At 33.8% G+C, this 14449-nt stretch overlaps 1 protein-coding gene across 3 annotated transcripts in view; it reads right to left on the bottom strand.

Moving 5' to 3' along the window:
• Nucleotides 1–14449, bottom strand: part of PPIP5K2 (diphosphoinositol pentakisphosphate kinase 2) — an 81219-nt gene that overhangs the window by 28318 nt on the left and 38452 nt on the right. For all 3 annotated transcript variants that reach the window (XM_059916851.1, XM_059916852.1, XM_059916853.1), the window contains 4 exons: nt 11834–11975; nt 11007–11230; nt 781–908; nt 82–196 (listed from right to left, as the gene is read on the bottom strand). In XM_059916851.1, the coding sequence (XP_059772834.1) occupies nt 82–196; nt 781–908; nt 11007–11230; nt 11834–11975 (609 nt within the window). The remainder of the gene's footprint in view (nt 1–81; nt 197–780; nt 909–11006; nt 11231–11833; nt 11976–14449) is intronic.

The raw sequence follows: 14449 nt of genomic DNA, 5'->3' as shown, positions 1-14449 counted from the left end.
TAAAAAATGGTGTTAGTGATTCGATTACAAATTCAATAACACATATTTGTTAAATAGATTTATATAACTTATTCTACTTACATCACATAAGGCACCATAGCGAAGAATAGACAGTAAAGAATGTACATGACTTTCACTGGTGAAATATAATCTGGTACGGACATGACGTTCAGGTGACAGAACACCTCTGGAATACCTAAAGTAAGGAGCAGACAGTGTTAAAACATAACCATGCAGTTAAAACTTAACTAATGAAATTATTTTGTAAAATGGAATTTAATCTTACTAGAAGTAAAAGAACATAGTAAGCAAATCTATCACTCTTCCAATCACAATTGAGGCGTTATCTTAGCAGCTATTCCTCTAACATGAAGATAACTGGAACTAACTGGGACCACTGAGATTAGTCAAAGAAGTGTTAATATTAGTCAAGTTCACTGTAAATAGGTCATTTAAGCACCTTTATTAATAATGAAAGAGGTCACAGCACTAAAGAAGCTCACAGATGTTAATACTGCTGAATGAGGATGATCACTGATGATCACATGTGAATGATAAAACACATCCCCTTTCCCTGTTTGCCACAGTTTTTTCTCCAATTTGGAGCCAAAAAGAACCTTGGTTGGAAGTTAACTATTAGAAATACCTAGGTAATATTTATTTCCACAGTGTGCCAAGTGATACACTCCTGATTTAGCCATAGGAACATTAAAAAGTAATTAGATTTGAAGAATGCAAAAACAGATGCCTATAGACTTAAATACCAGTACAGTCTCTTACACAGGGTGGAGTTTATTTACAGTGTCATCATCTTGTGTCCTTTGAAGATCTGAGCGAATTTTTCTAACTAGAGGAGTACAGTAGCCTTTGGCAATCTCCAGTTTTTCAGCTTTAGTTATACCATATTCCTGAGCAGAAAATACACAACATTAGAAAAAGGGTATAGTAATAAAGAACTCCAGTAAAGGTACTACTAAATTTAAGAATTTTAGTGAGCGACAAGTATTTTTATTAAGCCTCTTCTGAACATTATACAATGTTCCTAGTTTACATTTCTGCAACTTCAAGTACACTATTCCCCAAAGTATTGAGTATAATTAGAAGAATTTTTTTTTGGTGGAAATGAAAAAGAAAGTAATTTCTAAAGAGGATAGGATGAATGGATGAATGTAATCTTTATGAACAGTATTCAACTCAATCAGGTTTTAAATGTAGAAACAACCCTAAAAGAAAGATGGATTAAGGGCACAAACACGAAAGCACAGAACAAATAGTCAATAAACATACAGAAAGAAATATAAATTGAAACCATGAAATTTTTGTCTATTTGGATGTCAAAAATTAAAAAGGTTAACAAATTATTTAAAAGCCTTTGGCCAATACTGTAGAAGTTTTAACTAGTGGTTAGCCAAAAATGCCATGAAATTATCAAACTTAATGAGCTCTATAACATTATAAGTTAATTAAATGAGGAATTACAATCCAAAGTGTTAAGAAAACATAGTAATTGTAATAATTATAATAAAAATTACAGTCCAAAGGGGTAGATGAGAAAATGACCTGATATAAGAAAAAAATCTGCGATGTGTGTGTAGATGGGAAGAGAGGGTATAAGAGGAAGAGGGCAGAAAGTGGGGTAGAGGCGGAGGGAGGCAGGGACAGAGAGGGAAAGAAGGAAGAGTAGAAAAGAGGGAAGAAACAGGCACACTCTTTCTCTCCAAGTTCCTTCTGGGATACCTGTATTTAAAGGCTACTTCCTGTTATCAGGTACTTCCCAGATGGCAAAACTTTAGTATGGATAATAAATCTCAAAACTGCCTAATAAAGAAAAGGCTGACTGATTAGATGGAAGACGTATGAAGATGGAACCTCTTGGGTCATTTACCTTAAACACAAAAGCTTGGTTGGTTAAATAATCTCACCAACATAGATGACTGTGAAATTGGTATGAAAAAAAGAAATATGTATGCAATTGTGTATGTATGTGTAAACAAAAGGAAAATGTTGAAATTAAAATCATCAAAGGAAATTTTTCTGTTGTTATTAGCAAGGTGTAATGAAACAGGCACTCTCATACACTGCTAGTCTGTAACAAAACTGGTAAAAGAGTTCTGGAAATCTTGATTGTATGTAGAAGACATATGTATAAGGAGAGTGAAAGAAAGTAAAAGAATCCACATTTCCAAATGTGAGAAATTGGTTAAATAGTTATTATTACATCACATCATTCAGCCATTAGGAAAAATGAAGTATATTTAGCTTTACTGATTTGGAAAAACTTTCTTGATGCCAAGAAAAAAAAAATCAGGTTATAAAATAGTATGCATTTCCTGGTTCCATTTTTGCAAAGAATACATTTGTTATATATACAAATTTATGAAAAAAATTTTATCCATGAATTTAAGGAAAAAGGCCTTTTAGAATTTTCCAAAACAGTGAAATGTTTTTCTCTAGTTGGTAATGGCATACTGATTTTTTTTTTTTGGCTATATCTATATTTTCTAATTTTATAACAAAGATATATTACTTTCATAATAAAAAAACCTTTCCCTTCAAAACAGTGACATATTTTGTAGAGCTGAAAAAGCAAGCTGCCACAACCAACTAGGACCAAATAATTAATTGTTAGATACCCAAGTTCTCTTATAATATTTCTGCCATAAAAAGAACTGATTAAAATAACAGATGAAGATACTTGAAAGCTTATTATGTGGTGATATTTAATGAGAGTATCATTGGACTTTATATTGCAAATGCTATTATAAAGAATCCTCTGCATTTCATAATACAATCACCAAAGAAATGATCTTCAAACTTCAATAAATGTGTGCCATCTCAATTAAGACTCTTAATAACAAATATAATCTTTAGATGTTCTTATCTTCCATCATACCATCGAGGCTCTTTTACTATTTATTTAATTTACTGAGGTAACATTGGTTTATAACATGTCTCATGCATACATTATATTTTGACTTCTGTATAAACTACAGTATGCTCAACACCAAAAGTTGTTTCTACCCATCACCATACAGTTTACCCCCTATACTCAATTCACCCCCTTTCCCTTCTGGTAATTATTACTCTTTTCTCTATAAATACATGTTTGTTTTGCTTGGTTTGTTCATTTATTTAAAAAAATTTTTAATATTTCACATTTGAGTGAAATCATATAGTATTAGTTTTTCTTTGAATGACTTATTTATCATAACACCCTCAAGGTCCATCCATGTTGCCACAAATGGCAAGATTGTATCTTTTTTATGTATTCCATTGTATTATATATACTACTTCTTCATCCATCCATTCATCAATGGGCACTTTCCATATCTTGGCTATTGTAAATAACGCCACAATGAACACAGGGTGCATGTATCTATTCGAATTAGAGTCTTCATATTCTTCAGATAAATACCCAGAAGTGGAATACCTGGATCATAGGGTATTTCTACTCTTAATTTTTTGAGGAATCTCCATACTGTTTTCCATAGTGGCTGCACCAATTTACATTCCCACCAACAGTGTACCACACTTTTTTCCACATCCTCTCCAGTACTAGTTATTTCTTGCCTTTTTGATAACAGCCATTCTAACAGGCCTGAGGTGATCTCTCACTGTGGTTTTGATTTGCATTTCTCTAATAATTAATGATGTTGAATATCTTTTCATGAGCCTCCTGGCAATCTGTATGTCTTCTTTGGAAAAATATTTAGCTCCTCTACCCATTGTTTAATCAGGCTGTTTTTTTGTTGTTGTTGAGTTGTATGAGTTCTTCATATATTTTGGATATTACCCCCAAATTGAATATATGATTTTAAATATCTTCTCCCATTCGGTAGGTTGTCTTTTCGTTTAGTTGATGATTTACTTTACTGTACAGAGCTTTTTAGTTTGATGTAGTCCCATTTGTTTATTTTTGCTTCTGTTTCCCTGCCCAAGGAAACATATCCAAAAAGATATTGCTAAGACCAACTTCAAGGAGCATACTATGTTTTCTTTTAGTTTTATGGTTTCAGGTCTTACATTCTAGTCTTTAATACATTTTGAGTTTTGTGTATGGTGTGATATAGTGGTCTAGTTTCATTCTTTGGCATGTGGCTGTCCAGTTTTCCCAATACTATATTGAAGACACTATGCTTTTTCCATTGTATGTTCTTGGCTCCTTTATCATAAACTAATTGTCCATATATGTGCGGGTTTGTTTCTGGGCTCTCAATTCTGTTCCATACATCTACATGTCTGCTTTTCTGTCAATATCATACTGTTTTGATTACTATAGCTTTGTAGTATAATTTGAAATCAGCGAGTGTGATAACTCCAGCTTTGTTCTTTTTTTCTTAGGACTGCTTTGGCTATTTGGGGTCTTTTGTTCCATATAAATTTTAGAATTTTTTGTTCTATTTCTGTGAAAAATGTCACTAGGAGTTTGACAGGAATTGCATTAAATCTATAGACTGCTTTAGGTAATATGGTCACATTCACAATGTTAATTCTTCCAATCCACGAGCATGGGATATCTTTCCATTTCTTTGGGTCTTCAAATTCTTTCAACAATGTCTTACAGTTTTTAGTGCACAGGTCTCTTATTACCTTGCTTAAATTTATTCCTAGGTACTTTATTCTTTTTGTTGAGATTGTAAATGGGATTTTCTTAATTTCATTTTCTGTTAGTTTGTTGTTAGTGTATAGACATGCGGCAAATTTTTGTATGTTGATTTTATGCCCTGCAACTTTTCTGTATTTATTACTTCTAACAGTTTTTTTGAGGAGTCTTCAGGGTTTTCTAAACATAAAATCATATCATTGCCAATAGTCACAGTTTAACTTCTTCCTTTTCAATTTGGATCCCTTTTATTTCTTTTTCTTACCTAATTATTCTGGCTAGGACTTCCAATACTATATTGAATAAGAATGGTGAGAATGGGCATCTTTGTGTTGCTCCTGATCTTAGAGGGATAGGTTACAGTTTTTTCACCATTTAGGGATTCAGGAATTCTTTTAGCTTCATGAACTTGTATATCCAGTTCCATCCCTAGATTTGGGAAGTTCTCAGTTATTATTTCTTTAAATAAACTTTCTGTTCCCTTCCCCCTCTCTTCTCCTTCTGGGACAGCCAGCATCCTGATGTTGCCCTTCCAAATAGAATCAGACAGTTCTCAAAGAATTCCCTCATTGTTTTAGATCTTAATTCTCTCTCCTCTCCTACCTGTAGCACTTCCATAATTCTATCTTCAAGCTCACTAATTCTCTCTTCCATATAGTCTGCTCTATTTCCAATACTTTCTAATGCATTCTCCATCTTATTTCTTGAATTCTTCAGATCCAGAATTTCTGTTTGGTTTTTTTTTTTAATATCTTTATTGGAGTATAATTGCTTTACAATGGTATGTTAGGTTCTGCTTTATAACGAAGTGAATCAGCTATACATATTTTTAAGAGTTTTTTTGGTCTCTTTGGTAAAGTATTTCTTCTATTCACTCATTTTATTCCTGAGCTCACTGGACTACCTTTCTGAGTTTTCTTGAAGCTCGTTGAGTTTCTTCATATTAGCTTTTTTTTTTTTTTTTTTAATGATAGCCATTTTGAATTCTCTACCAGTTAGTTTACAATATTCCAAGACTTTAAGTTCAGTTTCTGGGGAACTGTCATTTTCTCTTTGTGATACTGTGTTACTGTGGTTCTTTATGGTGTTTTATGTTCCTCTGCTGGCACATTTGAAGTGTGAAGAGTTTTCTTCTTTAAGTAAAGTGTTTTTTTAAACTTCGTTCTCACAATTCAACAGATTAGTATTTAGAGGCCTTTTTTCTCTTTTCCAGTAGGTTGCACTATAGCACAAGATTTTGGTTTTTCTTACGTGAGCTGCCTTTGGTCATATTTGAGAAATGACACTTTTGACAGTCCACCACACCTGCTAGAGTTGTTACCCGGTGTGCTCGTTGTTGCTATTGTGCCTCCAGGGTCATTGGTGCCTTGTTGTTGCTGGTGGTGCTGGTGTCATTGCCTAGGGCACTGGAAGAGGAGGCACCTCCACGGTGTTCAGGGTCTCAAAGGTTTTAGGCTCCACCATTACAAGGGGACCAATAAGGTGGGTGAGGGAGCCAGGGTCACAGGTACCCCTGCTGTGTCCAGGATTGTAGCATTCAAGGGCACTGCCACTACAGGCAGTTGCAGGGGGTAGTGAGAGCTACAGGGACCTCCCTGGCTGGGGTTGCAGGCCCCACTGTCACTAATGCCCGGTTCCTTGTGGCCATGGATGCCACTGAAGCTGAGAGTCTGGAATCGTGTGTGCCACCGCTCCTGGGTTCTCTGAGGCTGCAGGCTCAGCCAACTGTGGCTAGGAGTCTGGGATCACAGGTACCGCCTGTACTGTTCCCCTGGTTCCACCTCCTCTATATGTTTCAGTCCAGCCACTTTCAGGTATACAGATGTATGGAATTTTGTGGCATGCTGGTGTGTTGAGCAGAGGCACCTTTGTTGAGTTATGCATGTTTTACTGTTGTAGATTGAAGGGGAGAGACAAAGGGAGCATGTCACACCACCATGATGCTGATGTCACATTCCATTGTGATTATTTTTAAGTACCATTTTTTTTTTTTGGTCATGCCGTGCGGCTTGCAAGATCTTAGTTCCCCGACCAGTAATTGAACCCAGGCCCTTGTCAGTGAAAGCACAGAGTCCACACCACTGGACCGCCAGGGAATTCCCAATTTTTAAGTATCATTTGTAAATCAGGGCTATTTTCTGAGCACTGAGGCTAAAAAGTTGATTTTATCACAGCAAAAATACCTACCATAATTAAAACTATTAATTCTCAAAGTAACTAAAAAATCATGTTGATCATACTTAAGCTTACATATGATTAGAATTACATAATTCACACACCATAGCTATAAGAATTAATGCAATGTAAGAGTGAAAATTGATTTTTTGGAGACATAGCAGAACACATCTACATTTTTCCTGCAAAGATAGCAATACTCTATTAATCTAGTCAAAATATTACACTATTTGACTAAGTCATCAAGTCTCTAAGCTTGAAATATTCTTTGTCAAGTAAACGTGCAAATTTCTCATTTTTCCATTACAAATTACAGCTTTATTACAATTACTATAAATATGTTTACAATTTGAGTTATCTGTTCAGTGATTGATACCTAAATACCTAAATCTTGTCCATGGAGACTAAAGTAACAAAGCATAATATTTACTTAACTGAATTCAACAGTTCTTTAAAAAGGAAGAAATCCCAAGTTTCTGCCCTCTCCTCAATTTATAATCTTGGAACTCGAGGAAAGCATAATAAAAAGACCTTTGTTTTTAAAGTTATAAAATTATCAAAATTTAATTATGAATTGGACAAAACTAAGACTGATTCCTGGAAGCTTGGGCATAATATTGTCCAAAGAGCCCTAAGACTTCAAAGATAATTTATCCAAGATAAATAATTGGAGATGTCTTCAAATAAGTTCTCAGACTGTTGAGAAAATCTAACCTAATTGCATCATAAGAAAATTACTATAAGTGAGACTGAGAATAGTTGAGCATGACAGATAAGTTGAGTGATACAAATGATGTCTCAAATCTTTCCTTACCATCTCTAATCTTTAGTGTTTCTTCTAATTATAATGCTTTAAAAAAATTCATTATAAAAATTTAAGTTACAAGGAGATGGTGGAAATTTCTTCAGCTATATAACTAATGTACCTAAAATACAGACACTATGTAAGTAGGAAAAATTATCATCTAAAACTCATTAATACGTAAGTTTTCTTTTGAGCCCAACTCTTAGAAACAAACTTTTCATTCCCAATTCTAGAATGTTTAGTATACATAACTGAGAAAGAAGAGGCTTGAGATTAAATAAGCCATGTAACAACACAGACATGATTATGCTAATAAATCATTAGTGTATTTATTTAGCCACTGAGTAGGTGAAACATTCAGATATACTGAAAGCCTACCTTGAAAAATGCATATACCTACAATAAATATTTTAGAGGGTCACATATTTACAGCCTATCTGTTAAAAGTATACTTTGAAATAATCTTCATTGTAAGAATAAGTACAACTAAGATGCACTGAGCTTGGAATAATGTCAAAGCAATCCAAAACGATGAAAAATAATCAGTCTTATGTATGCTTCCAATGCAAACTAATTACATGCTTACCAGAATTAAGAGTAACCATTCTTTCTCAGATTTATTAGTACGTAAAATTTGAATGAATTCTCTATCTTGAATTTCATAACAAAGATGGATGTTGATTTAGTAACTTTACCGAACGAGTTATAATGAAATCAGTGTTAGTTCTATAATATCTATACCATGTAGCTAAAACCGAGATCTGCAGAATTTAGTGTGTTCATTTTGATGTTAATCTTAAAATATCTTATCTGTTATAAAAATACAACTTTTTATTGTGTAAAATAAAACCTCTTTTGCAGAATAAAACTTCTCTTCTATTTAGCAAATGAAAGATGTCAGAGACTAAGTCCTTGTTTTCTAAGTCTATGTTTCTTATAGTGAGGCCCAAAGACATATTCTTGCAGTATGAGATATTTTTATCCTCTTGTAAAGAGAATTTATTTTCAAATCACTGATTTACACAATATACTTAAACCTGTCTACATCATATATACTGACCAAACAAATAAATAGTTGTTCTTTCATGCTGAAAGAATAAGCTAAACTTTAACATGTACAGAAATACTTATAGGTAAGTTGTGCAGTCTGAATTCCCAGTTTTTCAAAGTCTCTAGTTTTTCCTGGATATTCTGTGAATATTAGGAAAAGGACACTGAAGTATAGTTTTTTTTTTTTTTTTTGCTGTGCTGGGTCTTCATTGCAGTGCATGCATTTCTCATTGTGGTGGCCTCCCTTGTGGAGCACGGGCTCTAGGCATGCCGGCTTCAGTAGTTGCAGAACGCAGGCTCAGTAGTTGTGGCTTGCAGGCCCCAGAGCACGCGGGCTTCAGTAGTTGCGGCTCATGGGCTCTAGAGCACGTGGGCTTCAGTAGTTGTGGTGCGCAGGCTCACTAGTTGCAGCTCGCGGGCTCTAGAGCACAGGCTCAGTAGTTGTGGCACATGAGCTTAGTTGCTTCTCAGCATGTAGGATCTTCCCGGACCAGGGATCAAACTCATGTCCCCTGCATTGGCAGGCGGATTCTTAACCACTGTGCCACCAGGGAAGTCCTGAAGTATAGTTTTAATTGTAGTAGATTTACAGTATGTACAGCAAAGTGATTCAGTTATATATTGGGTTGGCCAAAAGGTTCGTCCGGGTTTTTCTAGAACATAAAAACCGAACGAACTTTTTGGCCAATCCAATATTTTCTCAGATAATTTTCCATTATAGGTTATTACAAGATACTGAATATAGTGCCCTGTGCTATACAGTAAATCCTTGTTGCTTATCTATTTTATGTATAGCAGTGTGTATCCCATACTCTTTATCATCCCCCCTCTCCCTTTCCCCTTTGGTAACCGTAAGTTTGTTTTCTATGTCTATGAGTCTGTTTCCACTTTTTAATATAGATTCATTTGTACTATTTTTTAGATTCCACATACAAGTGATATCATATAATATATGTCTTCCTCTGACTTAATTCAGTTAGTACGATGCTCTCTAGGTCCATCCATGTTGCTGCAAATGGCAATATTTTGTTTTTATGGCTGAGTAATATTCCATGGTGTGTGTGTATGTATATGTGTGTGTGTGTATATATATGTATATGTGTGTAGATATATATATATACGTATATATACATACACATACCACATCTTCTTAAACCAATCATCCATTGATGGGCACTTCAGTTGTTTCCATGTCTTGGCTATTGTAAACAGTGTTGCTATGAACACTGGAATGCATGTATCTTTCTGAATTAAGAGTTTTTATCTTTTCTGGATATATGGGAGTGGGATTGCTGGATCATAAAATAGTTCTATCTTTAGTTATTAAGGAACCTTCCCACTGTTTTCTATATATGAGTATCTTTAAGTGAGGCTACTTTCATATACAATCTTTACACTTTTCATGTACAGTGACCCTTGAACAACGTGGAGGTTAGGAGCACCAACCCTGCACACCATTGAAAATTCGAGAATAACTGATTTGTGGTTCTGCATCCATGGCAGATTCAACTGTGGATATGTGGATCGTGCAGTACTGTAGTATTTACTATTGTAAAAAATCTGCATATAAGTGGACCCATTACAGTTCAAACCCACATTGTTCAAAAATCAACTGTATTTCATTTTTCCTGCTTTTTAACTTTGGTTCACAGTTGGAATGTGTGATTTACTCCAATCTCCCTTTTACAATGTCCAAATGATCTTTTAGTAATTGAGTTGAAAAAAGTTCTCCAAAGGGCATCTGCAACTGTTTTCTTCTAACACATCTCTTATTTCAACTTGTCTTGTCACCTGTCTCTTTATTATCATCTGATTCTCTGTTTAATTACATTTCAGTTATCTGAATTTTGGTTACACCTCTATTTTTACTCTCCTATAATGAAAAGGCCCCCCTTCCACCTCTACCACACCCCACAAATAACTACTTACATCCTGGCCTCTAAATATTATTTTCAAAATACTTCCACATAAAGTAAAAAAAACTTCCAAAATTTATATAGGTACACAACTACCTTTTTCTCCCACTTTGCACACATTCCCATAGCACAGAGCTGGTAGGTGCACAATAAATGCCCAATAAATACTTAAGTGATTTATCCCATCCTATTTTCAGTTGTCTTGTTTGTTGTTAGCATATTATTATTAAGAGTATCAATTCTTAAATTTTAAAAAGTCACTACAAACTATTAAAAAAATCAAACAATGATTTAATATAACAAAAAGTTTAAAATATAAATTCATAATTAGTTACTTTCCTTTTTAAAATTATAGGTTTACTGGGACACAAAAACCAACTATCTTTTATCCACTGATAGACATTTTGAAAGTATCTATATAACAGTACAAGAAAATTGATATGTAGGAATTACTTACCTGAGGGATAACAATATCTGCTAATGCCTTTGAAAGCCTATATAATTCTATTGTGTTTTCTAATTTCAAGGAACCATTATGCTGGACATCATATTTTATACAGTCATATATGTCAGGGATTTTACTAATATCATATCTTCCATTCTTTGTTTTAAAGTCTTTCTCCAACTTGGACCATCTACGTAGCATGAGCTCTAAGGTCTCACTATGATAAAGTTGAATATCTAAAACAACATAACAGTTTTAGTATATTAAACTTAAAAATCAGTTAAAGAATATATATTAAAAATTGGTAGTTAGAAACTTCTTAAATATCAAAGGTAAAATTGTTAACAAGCTAGGAAATGTTATCATAAGCATATACTATTAGCAACTATATATTTTGTAGACTTGAATAAAGGTATAAATACATGGGTTAGGAACTGGTTTTATAGAAGACCTTCCATATGTTACATACGTTAGTTGCCCAAGTTATTAACTAAGCTAATCTCAGAGCCAGAGCACTGATCACCTTCCTGTTGCTTGCTCCTTCTTATTATGCTGCCTATTTGCTGCTGAACTGTACAGTAATGCTACACAATTAACCAAATAAAAATGTTTTATTATCCCTTTCATGCTACCACAGATAAAAGCAATTATAACTTCACTATTATTTTTTTGCTGGATATATATTAACTCAAATTATACCTAGACATACCTATCTAATGCTAGATATAGCATTAAAGGCTTGATTTTTTTATGATTGGCGCATCTTATTTAAAAATGTTTATAGCAACTAGATAGTGCTTTTTATTTGTTTTCTAATCTAAGGAAAACAAAATATTTACCTGATGATTTGGGATCTTCCATTCGATGTCTGATTTGAGAAGTCAAACTTTGTATCAAGAAATACACTTTGTCACAGGTCTTCACAGGATTTTTAATTAAATGCATTGATTTGATAAGAGAAATGCTTCCAGATGGCGTAAGCTACAAAAGAATAGAGTATATATTTTTACATCTGGTTATGCTCAATTGGCCAAGAGAACAATATACAAAATTTCCCAGTAGCTGGAGAATAACTTCAAACTACAAATTAAGATGACCCCCAAAATACAGAAATAAGATCAAGGAGGAAATTAAAACCTCAAAATTTCATGTTAAAAAAATCCTAAACCTTAGCTAACATTAGATTATCCACAGGGAAAATCTAATAGAAGTACTCTAACTTACAAGGAGATTTTATTCTAACATTTTGCAGACATTTTGCTGATTCACTTGGTATTTGCAAATATGGTTTAACCATTTGACATATATTGACATGTAATAACCTTGAGACTATTATTTTCATCTCTTTTTCCAGATGAGGTACTTAACAGAGGTTAAAGCACCTTCCCTAAGAGCAAACCACTAGTATGCAAAGAGTGAGATAAAAAAGCAGGTCATCTGGCTAAAAAGCTGTGCTCTTAACCACCATGTAAATGCCTTTGTGATGAGATTTTTTGCAAGTCAACAAAAGCCATTAAGGACAAATAGTTTCAATTTTCACTGTTGAAACTTCGCTTGGCAAGTAATTTAACCCCATCAAATAAGTTTGTATAAATATAAAAATGTAAAGTGGAATTCCACTTCTTGTTATGGTGAACTAGGTAGTTTAGGCCAATCTAACCACTGAAGATTAGTAAAAATCCTGGGCAAAGAACTTCTATACTTCTGCTTTAAGGTATCTGAGAGATAAGATATTAAGAATTATGGAAACCAAACTCATAGGTCAGAGATCCAGAGAGTGATACTGGCTTTTAAGGCTCTTTTTGCATTGGAGACATTTGTTGATTCTGAATAGACAGCAGAGAAGAAGAGTAGAGCTTTAATATCCTTTTAGGTTAAGGGGACAAAAGTGAAGTCCAGGATTTTCAAAGGTGAGACTCTGGTAAACTCTGCATTTAGGGTTCAAAAAGGGGTAAACTGGAGTCTGCATTTTTAACAAGACCCCAGATGATTCTTAGTAAAGTAAGTTTGAAAAACACTTTAGTTCTAGAGTCCTTGCTTTGTCCAGGAAGAGGATAAAAGCATGATGTAAACATTCAATTTGCAGATGTCACAGAAGCCTATTGTTATCTCTTGGGTAGTGACAAAACAAACAGTAAAATCAAATATAATTTTCAAACTACCAGGGAAATAAATAAATAAAAAGTACCAATTCCAATGAAGCAAGAAAGGAGAGAAAAATAAAAATAGGCAGTATAAATATAAAGCACTTAAAAGGATAATAGATTCATATACAAATTTCAGTAATTTATAATATAAATGAAATAATTGTCCTAAAAAAAGATTTTCATGACAAATTTTTAAAAAATCTATATGCAGATTTTAAGAGATACATCTAAAAGTATAGTTGCAGAAAGACTGAAAGTTAAAAGATAAAAAAGATACTGTACAAACACCAAGTAAAAGAAAAAACAACTGTTGTAGCTATATTAATCTCAAAGTAAATTTTGAGGCAAAAATACTGACTGAAATATACCAATTCTTAATTTGTATGCATTTAATAGCATGACATCAAAACATGTAAAGCAAGGCTTAAGAGATTACAAAGACAAGAAAAATCCACAATTATAGTGGGAAATTTTAACACACAACAGTAAAGAAAGAAAAAACAGACCAAAAAAAAATCAGCAAGAATTTTTGTTTTTACCAAAATGATACAAAGTTAGAAATAACAAAAATATAACTTAAGGGCTTCCCTGGTGGCGCAGTGGTTGAGAATCTGCCTGCTAATGCAGGGGACACGGGTTCGAGCCCTGGTCTGGGAGGATCTCACATGCCGCGGAGCTACTAGGCCCGTGAGCCACAACTGCTGAGCCTGCGCGTCTGGAGCCTGTGCTCCACAACAAGAGAGGCCACGATGGTGAGAGGCCCGCGCACCGCGATGAAGAGTGGCCCCCGCTCGCCACAACTAGAGAAAGCCCTTGCACAGAAACGAAGACCCAACACAGCCAAAAATAAATAAATTAATTAATTAATTAAAAAAAAATATATATATATATAACTTAAAAATGCATAGGTTTGGAAATTTTAAAAGTACACTTCTAAATAACGTTATGATCAAAGAAATCACTAAGGAAATTAGAAAATGTCCCACATGGCATAAACCTCAATTTATGAACAGTCAAAACAGTGCATAAAGGGAAATTTATGGCCTAGAGTGTGTATTTTACAAAAGATTGAACATTCATGAGTTAATAAGCATCCATCTAGTGACATTAGTTTTTAAGAATTAGAAAAAGAGCAAAATAAAACTACAGAAGTAGAAGGAATAAAATATTAAACAATAAAAATTAATAAAATAGAAAATAAGTGCATAATTTAGTGAACCAACAAATCTGAAAGACAGTTCTTTTAAAGGACTAATAAAGCTGATCAACTATGGCAAAACTGATCAAGGAAAAAAAAGGGGGGGGAAG

Source organism: Balaenoptera ricei, chromosome 3 (genome assembly GCF_028023285.1).
Source record: "Balaenoptera ricei isolate mBalRic1 chromosome 3, mBalRic1.hap2, whole genome shotgun sequence".
Taxonomy (NCBI): domain Eukaryota; kingdom Metazoa; phylum Chordata; class Mammalia; order Artiodactyla; family Balaenopteridae; genus Balaenoptera; species Balaenoptera ricei.
The sequence above is the reverse complement of the archived record's forward strand: the minus strand, read 5'-3'. Positions and strand labels throughout refer to the sequence as shown.